At 46.7% G+C, this 20,392-nt stretch overlaps 1 protein-coding gene across 1 annotated transcript in view; it reads left to right on the forward strand.

Annotated features, from left to right (window-relative positions):
- LOC307088400 (neuroendocrine convertase 1-like) overlaps positions 1-20,392 on the forward strand; it is a gene marked incomplete at both ends in the record, with an annotated part of 85,509 nt that overhangs the window by 37,870 nt on the left and 27,247 nt on the right. Inside the window, 7 exons of the mRNA XM_079754286.1 lie at positions 2,276-2,313; positions 3,655-3,734; positions 4,137-4,225; positions 6,705-6,877; positions 7,389-7,604; positions 9,617-9,720; positions 18,753-18,866. Of these exons, the coding sequence (XP_079610412.1) occupies positions 2,276-2,313; positions 3,655-3,734; positions 4,137-4,225; positions 6,705-6,877; positions 7,389-7,604; positions 9,617-9,720; positions 18,753-18,866 (814 nt within the window). The remainder of the gene's footprint in view (positions 1-2,275; positions 2,314-3,654; positions 3,735-4,136; positions 4,226-6,704; positions 6,878-7,388; positions 7,605-9,616; positions 9,721-18,752; positions 18,867-20,392) is intronic.

Raw genomic sequence — 20,392 nt, forward strand, 5'->3', positions numbered from 1 at the left:
CCCCTCTCCTCTCCCCCCTCTCCGCTCGCCCTACTCCCCTCAACCTACTCCATCTCTCCTCTCCCCTCTCCCCTTTCCTCTCCCCTCCCCTCTCTCCTCTCCTCTCCCCTCTCCTCTCCACTCCCCCCTCCCCTCTGCCCTCTCCTATCTCCCCTCCCCCCTCTCCCCTCACCCCTCTCCCCTTTCCCCTCTCTCCTCTCCTCTCTCCCCTCTCCTCTCCCCCCTCTCCCCACTCCCTTCGCTCCTCTCCCCTCTCTCCCCTCTCTCCTCGCCTCTCTCCTCTCTTCCCTCTACCCTACCCTCTCCCCTCTCCCCTCCCCCCCTCTCCCCTCTCCCCTCTCCTCAGCCCCCTACCACCTCTCCCCCCTCCCTCGCCCCTCTTCCCTCTCCTCCCCCCTCCCCTTTCCCCCTCGGCCCCCCTCTCCCCTCAGCCCCCCTCTCCCCTCGCCCCTCTCCCCATCGAGAGAAGCGGTGGTGTGCGGGGGCCGGGCTCCACCGGGGCAGCTAGGCTCTTCATTAGGTTGGCAGAGGGCCGCGCCGTCAGCCACGCCTATTAGTGTCGCTGATTAGCGTCTCACCACGTCCCATCATCGTTACTGTTGTCCCGCATGCACACAAGCCCTCCCTGCGGGACGCCGGCCTGGTCCGCAGGGAGGAAGGGGGTGGGGAGGCGTACAGTGGTACAGTCTTCATACCCCTCTTCATGCTAGCCATCCGTGGTGCCCTCTGTGTGACGCCAAAGCTGCGTGTTCCCCGATGCTATTTCACCGCGGCGGCGCTATACGCCATGGCCGGGTGTCAATGGTCCAATCGGAACGCCTTTTGTGGGCTAGCATGCACTGTTGTTGTTGTTGTTCAGGAAATGACCTCATGCACCCTCAAGCACGTAAACATAGTGATGTGCACAAATACACACACAAAGTATATATGTATATATATATGTATATATATATTTATTTATTTATATAACAATGAATTGAGGTTGAATTGAATACATACAGATTATGAATACACACGGAAATATATATACATACAATTCATAATCTGTATGTATTCAATTCAACCTCAAATCACCTCTATTGTCATTAACACAATGTGCGGGCCCGTATGTCAATGAAAGGATGTATGAGCGTTCCACAAGTACATCTTGAAAAATAAACCAGTGTTTTTTGTTTTTTGTATTTTGGACATTGTGGTAATTAGTAGTGCTGTGGTTGCCCTAGGCCTGGGTTCTGAAGATTGCAGGTTGCAAGGTTGCAGAGAGGTCCAGAAAGCAAAGTGGTGTCTGAGAGGTGGGAGGCAGCCTGTGTTTTGAGATCTCTGATGCGGTAAAGGTTGAGGTTGAGAGAAAGACAGGTCAGAGGGGTCAAAACCTAGAGCCGTGGGTCCAGGAGGAAGACCTTGAACCTGGAGAGAGCACGAGAAGTTTTATTTTTTCTTCGCCTCCTTACTGTGAAATACGGCTGAGGGTCCGGACTACAGAAAGACAGCAAGGAGCCCAGAGAGATTGAGAGAGAGAGAGAGAGAGAGAGAGAGAGAGAGAGTGGAGAGTCTGTGTAGAGGGCAGGGTTGGTGTGAACTAGTGTGTGTGTGTGTTTGTGTTGCAGTATATGTAGCAGCACGGTGCTGCCGGTCTGTGTGAGGGCGATGTGTGTGTGTGTGATGCGGCTTCTTCAGGCAACCGGGTCTACGGCTCGGCAACAGCCAGGCCTCGCTGGCAGAGAGAAAAAAAACCAACTGCGCGTTACCATGACAACCCAGAGGCTCTGCCTGTGTGCGGGACAAAGGCTGATCGGGGCTGGCGCGTCTGTGTGTGTGTGTGTGTGTGTGTGTGTGTGTGTGTGTGTGAGTGATGTGCGCCATAGCAGGTGGGGCCCTCCTGGGGCCCTCATTGGTTTTTATCTGGCTAAGACCACAGGAGCCCGGGTGCAGGGGAGAAAGGTAGGTGTGTGTGTGTGTGTGTGTGTGTGTGTGTGTGTGTGTGGTGTGTGTGTGTTTGAAAAGGGGGCACTGGAAGGGCAGTTGATGCAGACAGACAGCATAGTGAAACAATGTTCAAAGGATTATTTTCTATACACACGAATGCACGTCACACGTTATACAAAACTACACATAATCATATTAGAATGGAAATATCGTATCTAATGGTGTATTGTGTGTTGAATATTTTCACGATTCAACCTCATGCCGTGATTTGGTAATTGGTGAACAATTTTGAAATGTGTTTAGATTAGTATATAAACACATAAAATATCTATCTTTTGTCTCTAACCAGGTGTGGACTACACTAACAAGGATCTGAAAAGGAACTTTGTGAGTAAACTGAACCCTTAAATTAAACAAATATGAAAATAATATATATTTATCTATAGGCCTACTTATTCTACTGCATGTCAATGCTGTCAGCCGTTTCTTTAAAGCGGTAATCTAGAAGATTTCCATATATGTATGTTAAGTCACAGTCTATTGCCGAATGATGTAACACAGTAGTGATTGAGCCTATGGCCCACTGATGAAAGCCCTTGCATTTGTAGTATTATGAATGTCGGTGGCGACACTGTTTGTATCTCTAGGGAAAATGACCTGTGATTGCAAAAGGTGTTACCAAGGAGAACGAAACAAAAAATTGTACGGAACCCTTTAGAAGTTAATTTCGTCATTTGATCTTTTAATCAAAAACAAGTTTGACCAAAACAGTATCTATAATGTAAATCTGTGTCTGAAAGCTAAAAACTTTCTATTATACGAAAAAGGTAATGTCCCCCAAAAGGCAAATTGTGGTACAGAACAGAACATATAGACTGGTTTAAAGAACATCAGATAAACAAGAACCACAATAGTCTCAGATCATCTATAGCAGCCATCATAAATAACATCAGAGTCCAGGCAGGCATTTTAGGTGCACATCAATAACTGTACACCAATAATGCTAATAAACAAGTATACTGTACCTCCCCTATGTAGTCCTTGTATCCCACATCCACGCCCACATACAAGGGGAAGACTCCTTCATATCATGAAAGGTTCTAATCTCATCGGGATCATGTTGGACACATGCACATTTAGCTTTACACAGAAGAACAGAAGTGTTTACATGGAGCCCGGCTTTGGAATGGCAGGACGCCACTGTCGTGTCATATTTAATCCAATAGGCGGAGGGAAGCAGGCCAACGTGTCGTATGTCAGAGCACGCTGCGTGGCGCAGCTTAAGTTGACTTCACCAGGAGGGAGGATGAGAGGGAGGGGGAGGGAAGGAGACGGTGAGATCCATCCGATTACATAATGCTACTTCTTTGCTCTTAACATCTACAAAGGCCCCCCCTGTAAAACCCACTTTATTGTTACAAGATGTTACCATTTTTATAAGAGCTCTATACAGAGACTGGATTATGAGTCTACATTGTATATATATATATATATATATATATATACATATGTATATATATATATATATGGTCTAGTTGGTTTCACAAGGTCATATTTCAACTTTATTTAAACCCTTGTTGCCAAGATGCATTATCATTTGTTGTGTGAGTGTTGTGTATTCCTGCTGGTTATTGCATGCTATTGAGCGTGGTTATCATTTTCTATGTGTTTGCCTGTCTGTGTGTGTGTGTGTGTGTGTGTGTGTTTGTGTTTGGATGTGTGGTTCAGGAAGCCCTTGCCAGTGTTGACCTGCTGAGTTCACATGGTCTCTCCAATGACCCCATGCCCATCAGGGATGAGGAGAACGGGTAATGGCTGGTTTTCCTCTGTTTTATCTCTCGATGCGCCTGTTACAAACAGCCAATAAAATAACATCATCAGGGCTTACGGTCTCCACGGTATTCATTGTGAGTTTCCTAAGCCGGCTTTGTGTGGGGTAAACACTGGTTTGTTATAATCATTACCTATACACACATGACCCCTTTAATTACCTTGTATTATACCTTGAACTGTACTTTCCACAGCGTGCAACAATGGCTGTGAAATGACGAAGCCTTTTATGTAACATCACTGTGTTCATTTAGCCACCGTCCTCTCAACACTCAGCACTCTAATGGCTTGTACAGTTTAGTTATTTCTGTGTTAATAACTATATCTGTTTGGCTTGAGGTGTTTCGCTAACAGCTTTTGTGTACTCTGCTGCCTCACAGTCATGGCACCCACTGCGCAGGTGAGATAGCCATGGAGGCAAACAACTCCTACTGTGGGGTGGGCATCGCGTTCAATGCCAGAATAGGAGGTGAGTGAAGAGCAACTAGGGCTCGCACATCGCGGCTTCACATCTCAATGACAGCCACCATTTTGAATGTTAGTTATTGTTTTTTGGTAGTAATGATTGTTTGATCATTGTTTAGTAATTGATCGTGATATTATTTTTCATAATGGGGAGACATCAATTTCATTATTGTTGTGTTTGAAACTGCCACGGCATTTCTCATGGGAAACGTGGCAAAATATAGTTTTAAATAGACTAGGCTGCTTTATATGAACGTTGATTTGGGCTTTTACAGTACTATTCCTCTGGAGTCCTCTCGATTAGTATCGCCCAAGAAAAAACCCATGACGCATTCGGTACTGTTTATGCTTGGGCTGCCACACAAAATCTAATGATTGAAATATGACCCTCATATATTGTTTACGAAGTACCATTTTCGACAGAGCTTGAGCTTGAATTTTCAATCAATCTGTTATTTGCCCGCAATCCTCTATTAAATGGTGATTTGTCAGAAAAGCACGGTAGAGACAGGAATGTGGTGCGGTGTATGTTGATCGGACGGCATTTGTGTGAACCCTCAAATTAGTTTACCTTATTTATTCAAAAAGGTGTGTAAAGGTGTGTTCGGTCAATGTCGATATCCACAAGCACTTGTTCTGTTCCCCCGACAACATAGATATAAGGCACTGTAGGCTCAAATCTGTAAATCTTTAAAAGCTTTAAATGAATTCCTGTGGTAAAGGCACGTTGTGTTATTTGTGTCCCCAAAGCAGCCATACGCAGGCTTATTTAATTTATCAAAACGTTTTTACACTGGGAAACGTCTTATCAAAATGCACATATTTGATTTCCTTGTTAATAATTCAAAGAAGTGTAAATTAAACAGCGCAAAAATCTATTAAATAAACAGAAACAAAAAATAAATTGGGACTGTCCTCCAGTAGTGTGGTTGGGTTCGGTGTTAACCAGTGGCGAACGTGCATGTTTGAGTTTGATCGTAAACCACACTGTCTCCTCATGTTGAATTTGATTAATTGTATAATAATGTACGAGCAGTTTGTTTGAGTTCAGAACAAGCATGGCTGCACGCTTTGGAACGCATGTAAGCAAGGCTTAGGGGGAATAAAAGCAAATATGAGAAACTGACGTCTATGTCACCTTCCTATATTAATCTGATGGATTTTCTGCAAAATCATTTGTTTTTTTTGACACACTGTCACTGAACACTATTGAATCCTATTTAGCTTGGTGGAAGCTTTGTAGTTATTAACGAAGATCATATTAGAAATCTTCATGTTGATATGTTTGTGTATTTAGCCAAATAGAGCAGATTTAAAATCCCATGTTTTGTGGGAGCACCAGTATGAGCTTCTTTTGTGGCTGACTGTTTCAAGCCTGTGATGAAACAGATTTCATCTTCGTCTTCATTAAAACCACTACAAACCGCATTTCAATGTGGCTCCTCCCAATAGTCGGCCCTAACACCTCCCATCGCATCGGCCTGAGCACCAATGTTCCCCGGGAACAACTTTATTAGAGGGAAATCATTGTCAACGAAAGATAGACGATTAATAAAACCCACGCAACCTTAGGCATCATTTGACCCATGTGCCCTGACCTGTGAACTTTAACCTTTGACCTTGCTTCGTTTATCAGAGGTTGTTGAGCACGTTGAGCAGAATTGACAGTAAGGTCTAAAGAAATGTTGTCATCAGTTGAGACTGGATATACTTGGATATAATTTATTTATTATCATTGTTTTTCACCATAGCTACCTGGTTAACTATCTCTTATACTTATGAATAATTGTTAGCGTCCTCGTCGCCCACTAACAATTATGGAATAATAAGTGATGACTCCTAGATGTGTTTATCCTTTCTCAATGGATTCATAATTCAAAGTGCATTCATTAGCATTAAGTAGCCTGTGTTTCATTGGCTAAGGGGTGTTTGACATTTTCAAATTGAAATATTATTAGATTTGATATATTTATTGACAATAAAGTGATCAATAATGTGGACAATGTCTCAATAAAATGTATGCATAAATTATGAGTGATATGTGATTGCTGTTATAGACTAGATATCGATTACTATATTGCAGCCTCAGAGTCCCCCTGGAACATATAAATATAGATATAGATGGTATATCATGTACCCACCTAAAGCCGAACGTATAGAGATTGATATTGGTTTGCCTCAGTTTATCTAACCCGCTGAATCCTAAACTCTGTATCTCTGGCCTTTGTGTGATTTCTTTGTTAAACAACAATACTTATTGTGTTGTTGTTAGGCCTAAATACCTTCTCGTATAGGACGGCATGTTATTGTGCTTGACGTCAGTTTCTAGTTAACTGTTTCATAGTTTTAGCGCTACTTGCCTTTTCTGTTTTAGCCCTGGATGGCACACTGAGATTTCCTAAATGAAAAACGCTTCATAAATGAAACAACTTATTGTTGTTGTTGTTTATTGTTGTTGTTGTGCATTTTCTCAACGCCGCCAGGGATCCGCCTGCTGGGCGGCCCCGTCACCGACGCCATGGAGGCCGTGGCCCTCAGCTTCAACCCCAACCTCATCCACGTCTACGTGTGCTCCTGGGGCCCCCCCGACGACGGCTCTGAGCTGGGGGGCCCCGGCCGCCTCGCCCGGCAGGCCCTCCAGTGGGGAGCGCACAAGGCGAGCTCCCTTCTACCGTGGCCCCGCACTGGGACCCTGGGGTCTGGGGTTTACACAGGCTCCACGTCACAGTCACGCTTATCCAGGCAGGATGTGGGTTTGGAAAAAAACAACAAAACAACAAAAAGATAAATAAAATAGAATGGAATCGGAGGATGATTTCCCCCCAGAGAGGAGGCTTAACACAGATGGAGCAATCTGTTTCAGCTCTTTTTGATAGTGTTTGCAAAACACTGAAGCCGCAGCACATGCTTCCACGCTTCCAACAATACCCAGTTCCCCAAATAAGACATTAACGTTTATCCCTCTCCTGCATTAACCACAGCTGTAAACAGAGCTGCTTTCCACGAGTTCTTCTTCCATTTTTTGGACCGGCCGACCCCCCACCATCAGCACCATTCTCGGCTCTGCCCTCATTTGTCAAAGAAGTTCCCCATCTTGTGATTTGTAAATACTGCCTGTTTTTGAGCCGTTTTCTGTTGTTGTTGTTGTTTGTTTTCTCCACTTGCAGGGCCGACACGGGCGGGGCAGCGTCTTCGTGTGGGCGTCGGGGAACGGCGGGACCCACCGCGACCACTGTGGAGCCGATGGCTACGTCAACTCTGTGTACAGCATCGCCGTGGGAGCTGTCACTCACACCGGGGAGCCCGCCTTCTATGGAGAACCCTGCCCCGCCATCATGGCGGTCACGCCCACTGGAGCCAACCCGGACGGATCTCTGCCGCTGGTTCGTGTGTGAACCAAGCGTGTGTGTGTGTGTGTGTGTGCGTATGAGGGTAGATGGGTGTGCTTTGTCTGTGTGTGTGTGTGTGTGTGTGTGTGTGTGTGTGTGTGTGTGTGTGTGTGTGTATGCATGTCGTGGTGTGTGTGTGTGTCTGTGTGTGTGTGTGTAGTGGTGGGTGTGTGCTGGATATATAATAAAACACATCAGGTAGGATACATGGTTGTGTTAGTAACGTATAATGTGTGAGACAAGAGATCTAGCGCACTAGAGTGTTTTCCCACAAAACTAGGTCTTACTATACTGTTTACAACAAACTGCGAATTTCCTGACTTGAGAATTTGCTTTTAAATCAAAAATCATTGTCAACATCATGTTACAATTGAAACGTGATCCAATCTTTTTTGTCTTTCACTTTTTTACTGTTCATCGATCTTTCCAAAATAAGGTTCCAGCAGAACTAAAGGGACAAAGGCAACGATCAGACAAAGCGCATTTAGGCAACCTCGGGCATCTTGTTGTAATTGTTTTAAATGAGAGTGACGCGTTTTCGTGTTCTTCCCACTTTTTCGTCCGTGTCGGGGAGATGGGAGCCGACTGACCAATCCGACTGCCTTATCTGGCAACGACCGGCTGTCCGATTGGTGTGTCACGGACTTAACACGTCGGTGGTGTGCTGGTCCAGTCTACTTTCTAGTAATGTATGCACTGTGGTCCCCTTTTACTCGACTAGTGGCTTCACATGTAAGTGACACTTATCTTTGACTCCATCTTCCCGTCGTGTTAAATGTGCGATCGGGTGTGTGCGCACGTGTTTGTGTTTGCGCGCGAGTGTGTCAGCGCTGCTCTTTACCACCTGTGAGCTGTGAGAAGACCAGTGTGATATTTATAGTGGCCCGCCGATTGACCTAGACTACCGCCGGGCAAACAGACAGGAGACACACGCATGCACGCACACACACACACACACACACACACACACACACACACACATGCACGCATCAGAGCAGGTGTTAATTGGAGGTGAAGCGAGGCTGAAGCGACTGGGAAAGGGAGAGGAGCAGGAGGAGGAGGAGGACGAGTAGAGGAGGAAGAAGAAGAGGTGTTGATGGCGAAGGTGTGACAGTGAAAGCAGGGAGGCAACAGTGTGCCAATTTCAGGGGCCACAGAAGCAGCGGAATAGCGGCCATTTTTATCAGTGTGATATCAACTTCCCACACCTTCCCCTGTGTCTCCCCCGCACCTCACCACCTCGCCGCCACATGACCAGGAACACGGATCACAGGAACACCAAGAGTAACACTGTGGGTGTGTGGGTGTGTGTGTGTGTGTGTGTGTGTTTGTGTGTCCGTTGTCCCTGGCCAGAGTACAATCTGTATTTGCCTGTATATATGACTTTTCTTAATTGATAACACTGTTATATATATATATATATTTATTTATATATGATAACTGTAAAATAGTATATTACTGTATAACAGTGATGTGTGTTTTTCTGCAACCATATGTCTTAATTTTATTAAATAGCCTTAAAGAAACTAGTTTCTGTTATGAACTGTCCCACCAGTCTGGGGCTGGTCTTTGCCTTGATTCTTCCCTAAAGTGGTTTTGTGTTTCAGAATGAAAACCTACCCTCACTAAACCCTCACTAAACACTATTATCGCACCAGAGAGAGTTGCTCTAATGCAATTTAGCAGTTCTGCTACACACGTTCACTCTTAATTCACAATTAAGAGGAATTCTATGTGTGTGTGTGTGTGTGTGTGTGTGTGTGTGTGTGTGTGTGTGTGTGTGCACGCGTGTGCGTGCGAGTGTGAGTATTCAATGTCAGCTAAATGAAATGCCTGTCACTGAGTTAGCATGTGTGTACCTTCCTCTGGACTAATAGGTCCACAGGAACCATTAGCTCCCAGCATGCTGCAGGGCTATAATGTACACGTGTACCTGTGTGTGTGTGTGTGTGTGTGTGTGTGTGTCTGTGTGTGAGTGTGAGTGTGTGTATGTGTGTGTTCCACAGGTGACCGTGTCAAACCTGGAGGATGGCTGTCAGACCCGGTTTCCAGGGACGTCCAGTGCAGCACCCTATGCTGCTGGTATACTGGCTCTAGTCTTGGAGGCCAAGTGAGTCTAATGTCGGTCCAGGAAAACGGATTGAACCCATGAATAGCTATCTATAGCTTCACAGGGATTATATAAGTATATAATTTATGTATATTATATATACATAAATATATATGTCTTATTATTTCTTTATGCTTCTTATATATTTTTATATTTTGTGTGTGCCTTTTGTTTTGTCGAAGTGCATTGATTTATTTTTCCTGTCCGCAGAGATATTGTTTGACCTAATCTTCTCTTATCCGATCATCTAACACTTCCTGCGTTGTGCCTTCGCTCCTTTCATTTTTTCCCATCAATCCTTCATCTATTCTCCTTTTCTTTCATTTACCCCCTCCTAACTTGCTTTTGAGAACTGCGCCTGCACCCTCTGTGCCATTGCTTGTCTCAGGGCTGTGTCCCACTCAGGTACATTTATCCTATAGGGTAAAATAATGACGGATTAGTGCTCAGTCGCAGTTCTGTCCTAATATGTATTTGTCACTATCTGTCTGTCTATCCGTATCTGTTAGCCTGACACGCTATCTACAGACTTGTCAGTCCCGCGGTTAATCATTCATCCTCCCTGACGCCGCTCTGCCGTCCCAATGTTTGCTCGATTCCTCGCCGCGTATCTGTCCGTCCATCTCGCGCTCCTTTTCATTTTTGTCACTCCGCTTTTCTCCTCAGGCGTCGAGCATACGAATCTCGTCAACGTTTGTCTCACCGTGGCCGGCCTTTTTTCAAACTAGCCCACTTTTATGATCCGCTTCCCACGACCTTCCCCCTGTCCAGCATATTATGGCTCTTCTTCCTCTTACCAGTTTGGGTCTGTCCCCAGCCCTACGGGGAGTTAAGGATGTGTGGCTGTCTGGAGACGAGGGTTGTGGGTGGGCGTGGCTGTGGGTGGGGCTTTGGAGGTTTTCTGTATGGTGAATCGGTGAGGGAGCTGCTCTGGGTCCGCCGGTAACAGACACAGCGGTGGTGCTCCAAAACTATCTGCTAATTAGCTCTGAGTAATCAGGGACCTGTGTTTTCAGGGAGGCCCACCTCCCAGCATCTATATCTCTCTGTTTGTATCACTCTGTCTCTCTCTCACTATTTCTGTCTGTCTGTCTCTCGCTCTCTCTTACTGTTTCTCTCTCTCTTTCTGTTTCTCTCTCTCTTTATATCTCTCTTTATCGCATCTTTTTTATCTCGCCCTCTCTCTGTTTCTCTCTGTATCTCTCGCACATACCTTCACCTGAAAACATATTTTTCTATCTTTTTTAAGTACCCATGTCAGGTATTGTACCCATAATGTGCGAGACGAGAGATCTAGCACTGCGTTTTCCAACTAAACTAAATCTTATGATCCTTTTTACAACAAACTGTGATTTTCTTGAATTGAAGAATTTACTTTTCAATCGACAAAACATCATTTGGCAAATCTTGGTACAATTGAAACGGGATCCAATATTTTTTGTCTCTAACCTCTGGTTACCGTTCATCGTTTTCTCCAGAACACGGTTCCATTGGGGACAGCGGAACTAAAGGGACAAAGGCGTTTTCCTCGCTGCTTTTGCGTTGTTGAGCTCCTCGCGTTTTTTCCTCTCTATGCGCATTCGCGCTATGGCCTTGAGTTGAAGAAACCTCAACCTTCAACTTCACATCTCTGGCTCTCATCTACACTACATCTTCTCTTCTTCATGGCCGAAATTTCCCTTTCTTTTTTTCTTCTTCTTTTCCGGGGTTTGGCTCTGCGCGGTGGGGCCAGCGGCGTAGCGTTAGCTGCCTCGGTGGGGGGTCGAGGACTGATCAGGCAGGGATCCCAGTGGGGAAGCGTGGAAGTGTTAGACCGGAATCCACTCACTGTAATTGGCCCTAACTCAAACGCTGGCTGGTAACCGCCGGCACAAAGACCTGCCAGGGAGACATCTCACACACACTAATGTACCTCGCATGAGGCTGCAGACACGGCTGACCTCTGTTTGACAAATTACGCGCGGACTAATAGTGGAGACGACGACACGTAAAATACACAGAAACACAAGGGCACCCGCCAGGATGCATGCAGCCGCCGCGTCTCCGGCGCTACTGTACTTGTTTAGCACCCCCCCCAACTCCCACTCCTGAAAACAACCCCCCCCCCCCACAAACACACACACACACACACACGCACACACACACACACACACACACACACACACACACACGTGCATGCACATTATTTTGTTACAATTAATCTTCCAGCACAGGAGCCACAGAGTGGTTGAGTCCGCCCCACACTGCCCTGTAATCTTGGCTTAATGTGCTGTACTCTAAGCCTAAGTGAGCCCATTTGGAGTCACTGCGAGCAGACTCAGAGCCCCCCTATGTTATCTGCAAGTGTCACTAATGGCTTTATCAATTAGGCCCCGGCCGATAACTACTTGTGCCTGTGATCTCCGCTTAAACACACACTGCCGGTGCAGCGCTGATTTGGGAATGTAATGTCTGCGCGCTCACCTGTTACAGTTATTAGGTCTGCCTTTGTGCATTCATCTCTGCTTTATGTAGCCATATTTTACTATTATGCCATGCGTTAATTAACTATTGCTTGTATGCCTTTATATATACTGTATATAAATATATATATATGTATATATATATGTTATGTTTGTTAATATATGTATGTGTAAGTGAATGTATTTATATATTTGTATACATATATATATAGATATGTGTGTATATTTGTGTGTGCATATATGTGTCTTATCAGATAATCGTATTATGGGTTTTCTTTATTGGGAATTCAATAGCGCTTGTAAATGATTCAGGCTTTTAGATTTCTCCTACAGGACCTGATCTCTATCTTCTTTCATCAGCCAATCTTTATTTTCCCTCTTTTGTTTCCCGAGTGCATAGCTCTCTCTGGCTCTCTCCTGAGCAGGACATTTTGTCCTTGCACAACCTCTTCTCCTCTGGCCGTCCCTGCTCTCCCTCCTTTCTCCTCGCTCGCTTGCTCTGTTGCTCTGTGGCTCTCTCACTCTCTGCCTCCCTCCCCCCCTGCCTCTCTCTCTCTTTCTCTCTCTCTCTCTGCCTCCCCTTGCCTCCCTCCCTCTGCTCCCCTCCTCTCTGCCCATGCTGAGTGTGAGTGATAAATTATTGGTGGGCATGCTCCAGGGGGCCCAGGGCTGCTCATTCCAGCACACAGAGGACTAGCATTGATCCAGTCCGTGGTTCAACTTAATTGGAAACCCAGTTAAACTGGCCACAGACGCACCCCGACACACACACATGCGCACGCACATGCGGACACATCCACATGCATGCATAAAAAGACACCCGCACAATCACACACACACACAAACACGCACATACATCCACACGCTCACACACACACACACACACACACACACACTCATACACATGCACATGCGTACACACACTGATACACATGTCTACACAAACACACATGCGTGCCCACACACACACACACGCACACACACACATACACAAGCGCACACACACACACGCACACCCACACATACTCATACATGCATCGATGCATACATACATACATTCACACGCATACACATGTGCGACCGTATAGACATTTGCACACAGCATGCGCAATTTCTCTCAGCATATAAAGAACACATATAAACACCCAGACAAGTCAATATACCTGCGGCATGCTTATGCACAGAGGAATAGCACACGTGTGCTCACAAGGGCTGCAACAAGAAGCTTTACATACTGGGGGGATGGGACTGACAGGGACACATTCACAAAGACCCAACGGACAGCATCACCTCAAACAAATTTTATATACAATATGACATAGACACACAATAAACAGTAGACATCTTCATGTCGATGGCAGTTGCAAGGGAATGGAGGGAGATACACACTGACTGATACACACACACACACACTAACCCACACCCAGACACAGACACACCGATCAACTTAACGGCACGCTTACACACACACACACAAATGCCCATGCACCCACACACACACACGTACGCACTCGCGCACTCACACACACACACAAACACACACACATACACGTGAAAGGCATTAGCCGTGCATTCTAAACAGCCGTAAAGAGGAGTAACAGTCCACAGTGGAGCAATATGGAGGGCCAGGGTAATCGATGGGCCAGAGACTCTGACTATCATACAGCTAATAGGTTACATCAGACACGCGGCGGCAGCCCAGTCAATGAGCCCTGATCCTATTAACTGGGGATTTGTAAACAGTTGTGTGTTCACTCTGACGGACTGCCTGGCTGCCACCGGGACACCACGCCGTTTGTTGTGAGACGCTGTGCGGGTAAGGGGATGGAGGGGGAGGGAGGAGAGAGAGGAGATTGATGGTTGACAGAGGGGATGGGGGATGTTGGTGGGGGAGGAGGGAGAGATGAGGGTGAGGGGTGTTGGTGGGGGGGAGAGATGAGGGTGAGGGGTGTTGGTGGGGGAGGAGGGAGAGATGAGGGTGAGGGGTGTTGGTGGGGGGGAGAGATGAGGGTGAGGGGTGTTGGTGGGGGAGGAGGGAGAGATGAGGGTGAGGGGTGTTGGTGGGGGGAGGGAGAGATGAGGGTGAGGGGTGTTGGTGGGGGGGGAGAGATGAGGTTGAGGGGTGTTGGTGGGGGGGGAGAGATGAGGGTGAGGGGTGTTGGTGGGGGGGGAGAGATGAGGGTGAGGGGTGTTGGTGGGGGGGGAGAGATGAGGTTGAGGGGTGTTGGTGGGGGGGAGAGATGAGGGTGAGGGGTGTTGGTGGGGGGGGAGAGATGAGGTTGAGGGGTGTTGGTGGGGGGGAGAGATTAGGGTGAGGGGTGTTGGTGGGGGGAGAGATGAGGGTGAGGGGTGTTGGTGGGGGGGAGAGATGAGGGTGAGGGGTGTTGGTGGGGGAGGAGGGAGAGATGAGGGTGAGGGGTGATGGTGGGGGGAGGAGGGAGAGATGAGGGTGAGGGGTGATGGTGGGGGGAGAGATGAGGGTGAGGGGTGTTGGTGGGGGGGAGAGATGAGGGTGAGGGGTGTTGGTGGGGGAGGAGGGAGAGATGAGGGTGAGGGGTGATGGTGGGGGGAGGAGGGAGAGATGAGGGTGAGGGGTGATGGTGGGGGGGAGGGTGAGATGAGGGTGAGGGGTGTTGGTGGGGGAGGAGGGAGAGATGAGGGTGAGAGGTGATGGTGGGGGGAGAGATGAGGGTGAGGGGTGTTGGTGGGGGAGGAGGGAGAGATGAGGGTGAGGGGTGTTGGTGGGGGAGGAGGGAGAGATGAGGGTGAGGGGTGTTGGTGGGGGAGGAGGGAGAGATGAGGGTGAGGGGTGTTGGTGGGGGAGGAGGGAGAGATGAGGGTGAGGGGTGTTGGTGGGGGAGGAGGGAGAGATGAGGGTGAGGGGTGTTGGTGGGGGAGGAGGGAGAGATGAGGGTGAGGGGTGATGGTGGGGAGGGAGAGATGAGAGAAGAGGGAGGGAGAGAGTGTGTGGATGTGTTGTGCCGCTCCCGTTCTTGGCCATGTTGTCACCCTCTGAGAGCCATGTTGTTATTTCCCTTCAGAGAGCAGAGCACAACAACATACAGGAAACAGCAGCCCCAACGTGCTGCTGTTGAATCTTCTGCTTTTTTTGTTTTTTCCTTGCTTTTTCCTCGCCTCTTTCTTGTTTTTGATTCATTTTTTTGTTTGTTTGTTTTTTTGACAAAAGAAAAACAAAATACTTCATGGGAATCTTTATTTTCTATTTTGCATACTACTATCACTTATACTGGGGAATTCAACAGACCCCCCATCCCCCTCCCACACGAATACACACAAGCAGAAACGCACACACACACACCTCGCCTTAGTTCATTCCGAGTCCATTCTGGTGATGGTGTCTAATAATGGTATTCACACAACCCCGGCGTGGTAGTGGCGTTGCGGCTCTGGGTGGGTTTTATTTATTTACTGTGGAAGGCCCAAACGTGTTCACGTGACGGTCCCTCTAGGCTCCGGTAAGACGGGAATGGCCAAATCCCGCTTCCCACCCTGCTCGTTGTTTTCTGCTCATTTTTTATACCGAGCAAAACGACTTTTCCAAGACTAAACAGATCTGCGCTGGGCTTGCTTCGGAGCCGAGAAGCCCTTTTCTTCGCACCAGAGTTCAATAATTTATTCCCATGTCGGGTGTTTTTGTGTATATGTGTGTTTGTGTGTATGTGTGTAGGGTGTGGGGGGTTGGCTGTACAGAGCCTCTGCCGTTCCTTTTTCCGTCTTTCTCCGTTTCTTTTGTATTCAGTTAGGATACAAAGGAGGCCCTTCTGAGTAATTTGTCCCAGAGAGAGCGGCTCCGAGCGCCACGCAAGCTCTGAGTTAGCAAAGCAAATTTAATTTTGTTTGCTTTATGCAAGCCGTCCGATTCTGGAGATCGAGGGAGCAAGGGGAGGGAGGCGGGGCGGGGGGGCTGTTGGGGGGATTGGTTTTTTAATGGGTTCAAACAGAGAGGTGATGATGTGATGATGGTGGCACCATGGTAGTAATAGTGGTCGTAGTAGAAGTAGTAGTAGGAGGGGGAGTGGTGGTAGCGTAGCATTGTTAGCAGGACTAGCAGTGGTAGCAGTTTTAGCATTGGTAGTAATAGTAGTATTAGACGTAGTAGTAATAGTAGTAGTGGTATTAGTGGTAGCGCCCCTCAGTGTAAACTTTGAGTCCTAGAAAAGCGCTATATAAATCTAATTTATTATTATTATTATTATTATTATTATTATTGTTATTATTATTATTATTATTATTATTATTATTATTATAAGTACTAGTAGTGGTAGTAGTACTACTCTAGTATTAGTGGTAGTATTAGTAATATAAATAGTAGTAGTTGCAGTAGTAGTGGTCATAATAGTGTGTTGGCGACGATGAATTGGCCGTCGACAATCACAGTGCTACATAGAGAGGAATCTATTCAGGTACTCTCACACACACACGGACACACACAGACACACACATCAATGGAAGTACACACAGATATCATTTGAAAAAGAAAGCACTAGGCAGCAATAGTTCAAAGTACAAAAAGCGTTCCGTCGCACATCCCTCCTCCCCCCCCCCCCCTCCTCACTACTACCCCAGTTCCTTTGAAATCAAAGCACAAAATAATAATTGTTTGTGGTGTTCTGCCTTCCTGCGAGAAATCTAAGTGGTATTGTTTCTATCGCGGTGGAGGCCCCGCTTCTCAACCTGCTTCCCTCATTGATGAAAGCTCCTAGCACTGCTTTTGTTTTTGCATTTCTCACCTTCTCAAACAAGCAAATGGGAATTATTGTCCGTCTATGCCTGATACCTTGCGAGAGTTACCGTACCTCGAGTCTGAAGAAAGAATTGCCGGGGAAGATACTCAAATATGTTGTGTTGTTGTGTATGTATGTTGTGGCGGAATTGATTGATGCCTGTCGTGGAGTTTGCGAACAGTCCACTGACGGCCGTGTCATGCACTCAGTGTTTCTGCGTAACGTTTCCTTGGACAGGCAACGTGCGCCTTCTGTTTGCACACTAAAAAAAATGTCTGAGGAACGTGACACACTACAAAAGGCTGCATGAACCCTACGCAGTTCACATACACTGACCCTTATCCGGTTATACTCCAGTCAGTCTGCACCGGTGCCCTATGTCTCAGGAGTTTGCTATACATACAAGATGTGCTTTGAAACCAAAACCTTTTATGGATTAATTTATAAAATGCGAACATCAAACTGAAACATCCTGTGTAAATACGTGCTGTGGTTTTAGAGTTGCGAGCCTTGCAAGATGCTACTCTGTAAGTTCAGATGATACAAGTGCTTGCTTAAGTATCAAGTCAAGACAGCACTGAAGACCGAGTGTTTTCTATAATGGCACCGGAGTGGTTATCCTCACTGTATTGCGCACCAGTCAGTCACCTTTGTTATAGCGCTTTGAAGGGTAAAACGTCTGCATGGACAGTAACGTTACGGCAGACAGGGAAAGTATCTTCAGCCAGAGAGAGAGAGAGAGAGAGAGAGAGAGAGACCGAGAGAAGGGGAGAGACAGAGAAAAAGGATTCTCAGATCGGATGGCCAAGACATTTTTCCTTTCATAAACCCCATTCAAGTCATTTTCTTAGTGAGCAATAATGAGTGGATAAAGGAGAGAAACCCAATTTCCTTTATGCTTTTTATATCCCGAGAAAGCTGCCGTTGACGACCCTTTGGTCTTTTGTTATAGAAAACGGAGCTAATATCCTTCAGCTCTCTGCGCAGTTTAAAGGTCCTAATTGGATTGCATTAGTATATTGGTTGACATGACACTTGAGTCCGCCCTATTAGAATTCCCCTGCCCGGGATTAAAAAAGAACATTCAGCACTGTGGCGCTTTTGTTGAAGTCTCAAATATGCTTTGTTGGATGGCTCAGTTTTTCCAGCGACACCATTATTAAACTCTGAGATTGCCTTAAACAGATAATTTTCTCCAGACGACCTGCAATTAAAGACATTCAAAAGAATACTGATAGAATGCTAGCGGGACGGTGCGTCACGCGGTCATATTTATTTGTCAATCTCTCGATAAGGTTTTCTGTTTGTGCTTGTACGTGAAGCAAAATATGAGCCCTAAGTAAAATACTTAAATTTAGTATTTGTATGTTATTTCGACATCAGACGGCAGCGCTGTGTTCAGGTCCCTCTGGACCTGCTCATCCTGAGTATCATACAGAGTTGAAGCCTCTCCTCTGTGGATTGAGTCAGTTTACAGCACAGGCCAGGGAAGGACTGGTTTGATGAGATTCTGTTTTATCTCTCTCTCTTACCGTCCTTCACTCTTGCTCCCTCTCTCTTTCTTTCTCACTCTCTTGCTCTCACTCATGCTCTCTTTCTCTCTCCCATGCTCTCTCTCCCTCACTCCCTCACTGTTGCTCACTCTCTCTTTCTCACTCTTTTGCTTTATCTCACTCTCTTTTTCTCACTCACACTCTTTCTCTCTACCTTGCTTTCCCACTCTCACCTTCTCAATCTCTCTCCATCTCTCTCGCACTCTCGATCACACTCTTTTTTAATACCTTGCTCCCTCACTATCTCTCTCTCTCCTCTCTCCTCCCCTTAGTCCTGAGCTGACATGGAGGGACCTCCAACACCTCATCGCCAGGACCGCCAGGATCCCTGATCCCTCGGAGCCAGGGTGGATTATCAATGGAGCCGGATACCACGTGCACCACAGGTACCTGGCTGCACCCCCACTCCTCCACCCGCTCCTCCAACCCCCTCTGACCCCTGCGGAGATGGGTGTCATGAATGTTGACACGCCCATTCACACTTGGATGGTGCCATCGTAGGGCCAGGGGGCTTTGGCCCTCCCTGGGAGGGAACACATGAGGGATAACATCAAAGCACACCATGGGGCCGTGTTGGTTTTTAAATGGCACTCGCTTCAACACAAACAGTCATGGCGATAACACTGTAGCGGAAGGGGCAAAAACATAAACATGTTTTTTCAGAGAATTAACGAAGCTGGGGTTGTGCGTTAGAACCGCCAGCCAGAGACTGGCGTTATTAATAACGCTTTGGAACCGCTGCATAATGAAATCATTTGTTTTCTTTGGACTTGGTATTTTGGCGGAAGAATAAAGGAACACGTAAAGTGTGTTGTATTGAACTGTCCATGTTCTGCAGTAAAAGGCATGTAGTAAATACAGATTGTTTTTATGCAATCTGTCTTTTCCTCTCTTTGCTAGTTGCAGTACAACGTAGGCGCGCACTACAACATAGGGCACACCAACACATCTGACGTATGGTGCTCCAAACAAAGAGGCGGAAGGCTCTTTTACGAAAGACGACAAGACAAGGGATCTTGTGTCAAAGGAGGAGTGTCATTGTAATCCTTTAATGTTATCATCACACCCCAACATGGCCCCTCAACATGCCTGAGTTGCCATACCTGGGCTGATTTATTCAGCAAAGGATAGGGGTCCAAGGGAACCTCTCACTCCCTAACTCCCCTGTACTGTCTTCCTTCTCCCTCTCTCTCTCTCTCTCTCTCTCTCTCTCTCTCTCTCTCTCTCTCTCTCTCTCTCTCTCTCTCTCCCTCTCTTTCTCTCTCTCCCTTTCTCTCTCTCTCTCTCTCTCTGTCTACCGCCCCCCTCTTTATGTATGATGTGTGAATTGGTGAGACAGAGAGACGTTTTGAGTGTGCGTCGCTTCCAGACGTCGTATAAACCCTTTTACAACGCTTTTACTACGCCTTTACTATGCCGTGCGGACGATGACATAGCTGTAATCAGTCATAGCATCGTAATCCCTTTTTTCCTTCCCTGCGTGGCTCTGTTTACGGTTCTCTCTCTCTTCATCACTGTATCTCTCTCTCTTTCTCTCTCTCTCACCTATCCGTCCTTCTCTCCTTCTCTGTCTTTCTCTCTCTTGATCTCTCTGTATCTCTGTATCGCTTGCTATCTCCCTTTCTGTTAGTCTTTCTCTCTGTCTCTGTATCCCTCTCTCGCTCTCTCTCTCTGTATCTCTGATTCTCTCTCTGTATCTCTGATTCTCTCCTTCGCTAATTCTCTCTCGGAAATCAATCACATATTTTACTGAAACTCATAGCCATCACCTTGGTTAATCTGTGAGCATTTTGTCAATATTTTCCCCACATTTTCATCACTGACATCCCCCCCCCCCCCCCCACGCCTACCAGCTTCATTTTCCACTCCTCCGCTTCCTTCGGTCTTCCCAGAGTGCACCGCGTTACAAAAT

The sequence above is a fragment of the Pollachius pollachius genome (assembly GCF_949987615.1).
Source record: "Pollachius pollachius genome assembly, chromosome: 1".
Lineage (NCBI taxonomy): Eukaryota > Metazoa > Chordata > Actinopteri > Gadiformes > Gadidae > Pollachius > Pollachius pollachius.